At 46.5% G+C, this 8,042-nt stretch overlaps 1 protein-coding gene across 1 annotated transcript; it reads right to left on the reverse strand.

Annotated features, from left to right (window-relative positions):
• Positions 1 to 2,559: 2,559 nt before the first annotated feature.
• LOC123399941 lies at positions 2,560 to 3,344 on the reverse strand. Its single transcript, XM_045094331.1, has 2 exons — positions 3,061 to 3,344; positions 2,560 to 2,982 (listed from the first exon to the last, which is right to left on the reverse strand). Exons 1-2 carry the CDS (start codon positions 3,208 to 3,210, stop codon positions 2,815 to 2,817), a joined length of 318 nt encoding a protein of 105 aa, XP_044950266.1. The 5' UTR covers positions 3,211 to 3,344; the 3' UTR covers positions 2,560 to 2,814.
• Positions 3,345 to 8,042: the final 4,698 nt, after the last annotated feature.

Below are 8,042 nucleotides of genomic sequence, written 5' to 3' on the forward strand. Positions count from 1 at the left end.
GAGTGGTTCTGTGTTAGACATTTGTGGCAGAACTATCAAGAGCAATTCAGAGGTGAACTGCTCAAGAACCACGTGTGGAAATGTGCTAGGAGCACCACTCCTACTGATTTTGAAGAGAACATGGAAGAGCTGAAACTAATAAACTTTGAAGCATGGAAATGGCTTGATGGGATGGACCCCAAAACTTGGGTTAGGGCATTTTAGAAAGAATTTCCAAAATGTGTTATTCTTCTCAATAATACTTGTGAAGTCTTCAACAAGTAAGTTGCATATGTTGTCATTTTGTCATCTGCGGGTAGTGTGTAGGTTGATAATACTTGATGACAAGGTTTATACTTTGTCATCTACAGGTACATACTTGAAGCCAGGGAGCTGCCAATTTTGTCATTGATCAGGACAACCAAAAAGCAATTGATGACAAGGTTTTACAACAAAAGAGAGGAAGCAAAAACATGGGATGGCACTGTTTGCCCCAAAATTAAGAAAAAACCTGAGAAGAATGATGAACTGTCAGCTACATGTCATGCATCAAATGCATGAGAGGGAATATTTCATGTGAAGTAGCCTGACTTTGCGTTTTGACAAGTTCATTTGCATCTTTCTGTTACCTCCATTTCATCATATTGCCTATGTTATGTGTGTAGGTTGATAACAGAGGAAGATCTTACATAGTGGACCTAAAATCTTTAAGTTGCACTTGCAAGAGGTGGAACCTCAATGGCATACCATGCCATCATTCTGTGGTTTGCTGCAAAGATGAAAGAATTGAGACTGAAGACCTAGTGAACAAATGCTACAACATTGCCTCATTTGTGAAAGCCTACCAACCTATCATCATGCCATACATAGATGAGAGAGAGTGGGAAAAGATGTATGGTCCTGAAATCAAACCCCCACCCAAGAAGCATGAGAAGAAAGGAAGGCATGAGAAGAACAGAAGGAAGCAACCACATGAAGCAAAGGACACGAGAGGAGGCAAAAACTCACAAGGCGTGGTGTGATAATCACTTGCTCTCACTGCGTAGAGGAGGGTCACAACAGAGCTGGTTGCAAAAAGAGGAAGACTGAGCTTCCACCTATGAGGCTTCTCCACAGCCACAACCTATTCCAGTTGTGTCATCAGATGATGAAGAACAGAATGTGCATCACGGTGAAGTTTATTCAGACAGTTTTAGTGATGATGAACAGGAGCCAGTAATTACTCAAGTTTGTCTTACCAAGCTTTGCATATTCTGATTTGTCTTATCAAAGTTTCATCATTTCAGGATTTCATCATATTCTGATTTTGCAAGTTTCATCATTTCACGAGGTGTATGGTGACACAATGCTACAACAGATGAGAATGGAGCATCAATCTAGGAGGCCTGCATTTTCTCATGAACACATGCCTGAATCAAACTTCATCAACTCAGCAAGAGCTCAGAACACCAGCATTCCACATGTTACTACAACTGCTAATAGGGATGGAAGTCAAGCCATGAAGCTGAGGCAGATGAAAATGGAGAAAGATAGAGAAATGGCAGAAAAGAGAGATGCTGTACTAGAGGCACTAAGTGTTGCAGCAGAGAAGAGAGCTACTGAGGCACAAGAGAAGAGAGATCTGGCTGCAAAAAATAAAGCAATAGAAAGAGAAGCAAAGAAGCAAGAGACACAAGAGAAAAGAGTAGCTAATGTTGCAAAGAAGAAGGAAATAGCTGAAGCCAAGAGAACAATCATCCTTGAACAAAGAGAGAAGAAAGCAACAGAGTTGGCAGCTGCTAGAGAGGAGGCAAGGAAGAGAAAAGCAGCAGAGCTTGCTGCCAAAAGAAATGAAGATAGGCAGAACAAGTCCAGTCTTAAGAGGGCCTCTTCAAGTCAACAAACACATGCCATGGGAGGTGGATCCAGCAGCAAGAAGTACAAGAAAGTCAGCATGTTTGATGAGCTGAGAGAGCCTAGGAAGTAGAAACTTTGGTCAATATGTTTGTGGTGAACTAGTCCATCATTTTGGTGTTTCTTTTCATGTTCAGTTTAAACTTGGTGGTGTGGTAGTGTTGAACTTAACCTTGGTGTTATGGTGGTGTGGTAGTGTTGAACTTAACCTAGACAGCTATATATATGATGCTTCTTCACAGTAATGATGTGCTGCTGCTATATATGATGTGTTGCTGCTATATATATGTTGATGAGCTGCTATATATAAAATGTGCTGCTGATATATATATGATGCTTCTTCATGTGATCTCTGCTGCTATATATTTGTTCTGGTATTGGCAAATTCTTTTTTGACAACACAGTAATGCAAAAAGGAGAAGAGAGTTCCATAACTTGCATAACATCTTCTTCTACTAATCAAAGAATTCCATAACTTGCACAACTTGATTACATAACCAAAAGAGAATAACACAGCTTCCTCACAGTTTCAAGATCTACCATAACCAAAAGAGAATTCCATAACTTGCACAGCTTGATTACATAACCAAAAGAGAAGAACACAATTTCCTCATAGTTACAAGATCTACCATAACCAAAAGAGAATTCCATAACTTGCACAGCTTGATTACATAACCAAAAGAAAACAACACAGCGTCCTCACAGTTACAATATCTACCATAACCAAAAGAGAATTCCATAACTTGCACAACTTGATTACATAACCAAAAGAGAAGAACACAACTTCCTCACAGTTATAAGATCTACCATAACTTCATCACTAGCATCAGACACATCATGCACAAGAGCACACCTACTGCCACAACTATCTTCAATAGAAGAACAATCTGCCTGCGAACCTATAACAATGATGCATTCATCCTCTCCTCAGAGCATGGACCCCTAATAAATTTCATCTTTAGATCTTCTTTGTTCATTGTGTCGCTCCAGCTCTTCTCTCCTGTCTTCAGACCACCCAATTGCATCAACAACATTAGCTCCAGTGAGAAACTTCTTATTTACCAGGATAGCAACATACTCCCTCTCCCAATGCCAGAAATTGCATCCATTCTGTCAAAATAAATGCAAAAATCACAAAAAAATGTGGCATAACACACAGTTTTTGCAGATCAAAACTAAAGAACATACACCATGGCTGGGGCAGCGGTAGTACACCCATCCAGGATGATCCTCGGTGCTGGAAACATGCTTCATCACGAAGGAACCACACGCCCCGGGGCAGTCGATGAGGGGGATGAATGGGCGGCCACAGCCATGGGAAGAGCTCGATGCAGACATGCTCCACAGCCGCGACGACGCTGGCGGTGAGTGGTGCTTGGTGGACTACTACGCCGGCGATGAGTAGTGCTGGGCGGGCGGCAACACCGGCGGCGACTGGTGCGATTTGGTCGACGACGGCGACTAGAGCTGGGCAAAAGAGGAATTCGGCGATGAGTAGTGTTTGACACCCGCGTATTTTCCAAATAGGCCCCTCAAATCAAACAGACATATCAAATGACCCCTGCGTGGCTTGTGTGTCACTGTCAAAGGGTTAAAAAGCGCGCGAGGTGTGCCAAATACGTCTATACAGAGTCGGCGGTGACCATCACTGCTCACTGATATGACATTAAGCATCGTATTTAGGGTATTCTTCAGCCCAGTGACCAAAGTGAATTCGGTGATCAAGTACAGTGACCGCGGGTGAATTTATCTCCCGGCAGTGTCTTGCCGGTCCGGGGGCCGTGTGTGCGTGTGTTCAAGTCTGGGTACTAAGGTCCCCTACCCGAGGTCTGCCATTTTTGACTCCGATATTGGTGCTTTGATTGAGAGGTCACTATGTGATCATCAGGATTGATGGCTTCCCTGATTGGCGACCGAAACTCCTTTGAGGCTTTCATCGTTCCTACAACCTTTTTCGATGGGTCACCGATAGAATACATGGATCCAGAGGCGTGCTCCCTTGTAAAGGCAAAGGATCTCGAGTCCAGCACTGAGCCTCTCGCTTCATCATACTATTCGGCCAACGGTTCTCTCTTCAAGGAAACCCCAGATCCAAACTCTCATTCAAGGAGCAAGCGCTGAATGAATCGGCCGTGGAGGATGAATGTTCTCGATGTTGAGCCAAATCCCATACAACCTCCTCACGACAAACATGGGAGAATGATAGAATCCCCCATGATCAGATTGAAAAATATGTTTCCAGCCTCCTCCCACATCGGATAGGGCCTGGAAAATCTGGGACATACCGACATCTCGGACCTCATCTACACAAAACTACAAGTGGGGGAGACCGTCTAGAAATTTGGGTCAAGAGTTTTGTCTGCTAAAATAAAAATAGTCAACAGCCAGCACTCTGAACTACTTACGGCATTCCACCACAACTGAAGTAATGCAGGGGTACTAAATGTCCACGCTCAGCGCCGAGTCCAAACATTTGCCGAAATCTCGGACCTGGTAGCTAAATTCTACATCGTGGAGGACACTTGGCTGATCGAGCAACCCGCATACTCAGGCCTGCAGAAAGACACTTCCAAATGCTCCATGCTCATTGCACCAACGCCAAAGAAGAAGAAAGAAATGGTGTGGACCACCCTCGACAGGCTGTTGGACAAACACTGTCCTATACACTTAACATCGCTGAAACTCAACCCAAATCACATACTTTGAGATTTCTGGGTCGCCAGGCAGGTATCCTAGTGCGGCGTACCTATCCTCACTGGTTATAGCACTAGCAGCCATCGAATGGATAGTTCACACAAAGTCGAGAAAATTATGATCTATCAAACATATAGATCATGCAGAGAATGAAAATGGGCTCTACGGGACTTTGACCCTCCAAAAGTTGACACACCATCGACCGCGTGGTTATACATGTCGATCACATTTGGACAAATTGATTTGCCAACAGATGACCTAAGATGATGCCCTACCGCCCTTGTCCTCAACCCCATAATAGTGTAGTAATTAACCTAGTTGTAGTCTAAACGTACACGTGTGTCCTATTTTGATTAGTATTGCAAATCGAGTAGGATTAGTAGTAGTACAAACCGAGTAGTATTAACAGTAGCCTATGCTTAGCATATATATATATGCGCCTACCCCAGCTCTTGTAAGATCAGAGATCAGAAAAGAAATAAAAAGTACATGGACGATACGTTCCTGTGTTTCTGCGTACGTACGTGAGAGTGCTAGATTGATCACCTAACTAGCTAGCTACTGCGTACGTGGTTCATCTCGCCGTGTTTCGTTTCAGCTAAGTGCATCAGCCAATAGCGGATCGATCAAGAGCGGTTCAAGTCAGCGTGCTTCATATCGTCGTTTGTCGTCGGTGCCGAAAAGTACTCGACATATATACGGGGGCCGAAGCCAACAATTGGTACCTAGAGCCTCGACGATCTACGATCTACGATGGCGGACAGCGACGCTCAGTCGGTCAAGTCTGGCAAGGGCGGTGCCAAGGCGAACAAGAACGGCGACAAGGTGAAGAAGGGCATCAAGTCAGCAACCAGTGGTGGAGGAACGAGTGGCGTCAACGTCCAGGCGCATCGCAACATCCCCATCCAGTACCCGATGCTCACCGACGCCAACTACGGCGTGTGGGCGGTGAAGATGAAGATTATTCTCTGAACCCTTCGAGTGTGGCAGGCAATCACGGACGACGATGTCGATGACGAGTCCGATGAAGGTGCCATGGCCGCCATAGCCCAGTCCGTGCCGGATTCCGTGCTAATGACATTGGCGGAGTTCGAGACGGCAAGAGAGGCGTGGAACGCACTCAAGGAGATGAGGATCGGAGAAGATCGCGTCACCAAGGCTCGGGCACAAGTGCTAAAGCGCCAATTTCACAAGTTGCAGATGGAGGAAACCGAATCGGTGAATGACTACGCCATGCGTCTTACTACTTTGGTGGGAGAGATCCGCGCGCTTGGTGCAAAGCTCGATGAGACCGAGATTGTGGAGAAATTTTTCAGTTCGGTGACTGACAAATTCATGTACATCATCGACACGCTCGAGCAGCTTTACGACATCGACGACATGACCATAACGGAGGCGATCGGACGCCTGCGTACATGGGAAGAGAATGCTCGTGGCTGTCGGAAAGGCAAAGGAGGAGGTAGTGACCAACTCATGTACTCGCGCGCAGATTGCGAGGCCCCAAGTAGAAGGCGTGGTGGTGGCGAAGGCTCAAGCAACGTGAAGTGCGATGGACAAACCGGAAAAGGCAAAGGAAAAGGCAAGCCACAAGATCGTGGTAAGGCAGACCGATCTAAAGGGCGGAAGCAACAAAACTTGGATATGTCCGAGGTCAAGTGCTATAACTCCAATGAGATGGGTCACTTTGCAAAGGATTTTCCGAAGCCTAACAAGCGGGAGATGAAGGCAAATTTGGCAAAGCAGGAAGATGAAGGTCCATGTCTTCTGATGGCCGAAGTTTGTGATCTCGCTGAAACGATGGTTGTGAAACCAAGCCGGAAGGTGCTACTTCATGAGGAAAAAGTGACACCAAAGTTATCCGGTGATCAGAACGTGTCGTGGTATCTCGACACGGGTGCCAGTAACCACATGACGGGGTGCAAGGAGAAATTCCTCGAGCTAGAATACGATGTTGAAGGCTCGGTCAAGTTCGGTGATGGTTCAACTGTGGATATTTGCGTGCAAGGATCTATCCTATTCGAGGGTCTCATAGGCGAACATCGCCTACTCACCGGAGTATACTACATCCCACGGCTTCGCAACAACATCATCTCTATTTGGAAGCTTGACGAGAATGGATGCAAGGTGAATATCGAGAACGGAGTGATGACGATCTTCGACAACCTCCGAAACGTGCTAGCTCGTGTTAATCGCACACGGAATAGGCTCTATATCCTCAACCTTGATCAATCTCAACCGGAGTGTTGGCTCGCCAAGAGTGATGATGATTCGTGGTTATGGCATGCTAGATTTGGACACGTTAACTTATATGCCTTGAAGAAGATGTCAAAGATGGAGATGGTATCCGGGATGCCATTTATCGACCATGTTGATCGAGTATGTGACGGGTGCTTGGTTGGAAAACGGCACCGCAGGCCGTTCCCTGCTCAGTCTACCTATCGTGCGAGTGATGCACTCGAGCTGCTCCATGGTGATCTATGTGGGCCTATCACCCCGGCAACTCACGCAGGAAAGAAGTACTTCTTCCTTGTGGTAGATGATTACTCGAGATATATGTCGGTCGTTCTCCTACAGTCTAAAGATGAGGCGTTTGAAGCGTTCAAGAAGCAGAAGGCTGCAACGGAGATGGAACACAAGCTGAAGGTTCGCGCTCCACGGACAGATCGCGGCGGAGAGTTTACGTCGAATGAGTTCAACGACTACTGCGAGAAGATTGGCATAAAGAGGTTCCTCACGGCACCTTCACGCCGCAGAAGAACGGGTTCGTTGAAAGGCGCAATCAAACCTTCGTTGACATGGCAAGGAGTTTACTCAAGAGCAAGAACCTGCCGGGGACTTTTTGGGGAGAAGCTGTCTCGACGGCGGTCTATCTTCTCAATCGGGCTCCAATGAAGGCGGTGATCGGCAAGACTCCGTATGAATCAATTTACGGACGTAAGCCGAATGTGTCTCATCTACGGACATTCGGGTGCGTGGCACATGTGAAGACGGCGGAGCAGCACCTCTCAAAGCTTGTCGATCGTAGCACCAAGATGGTGTTCATCGGATACGAGAGGAGTTCCGGCACCAACGCATACCGCTTCTATGATCCACAAACCAAGCGTCTACGGATTTCACGCGACGTCGTGTTTGAAGAAAACAAAGCGTGGAATTGGAGTGCAGGAGCCGACGGTACTCCAAACGGTAACATATTCACGGTTGAATTTCCAACTGATGATGATGCAGGGGAGGATGTCCAGGTGGTTGGCAAGACGCCCAACCAAGGTGACCACAATGGTAGTGGTCATCATGGTGCCGACACCGACGACGACGTGCATAGGTCGCAAGGAGATAGCGACAACGCCGCGCACGACACATGCGGAGATCTCGACGACAACATCGACAACGAGGCGCATAGTGATGACGACAATCAAGATGATGGTCACGGTCACGACGACTACGCCGACGACGCGGATGTCGATGACACACCAGGGTCT

This window comes from Hordeum vulgare, chromosome 5H (genome assembly GCF_904849725.1).
Source record: "Hordeum vulgare subsp. vulgare chromosome 5H, MorexV3_pseudomolecules_assembly, whole genome shotgun sequence".
Taxonomy (NCBI): Eukaryota; Viridiplantae; Streptophyta; class Magnoliopsida; order Poales; family Poaceae; genus Hordeum; species Hordeum vulgare.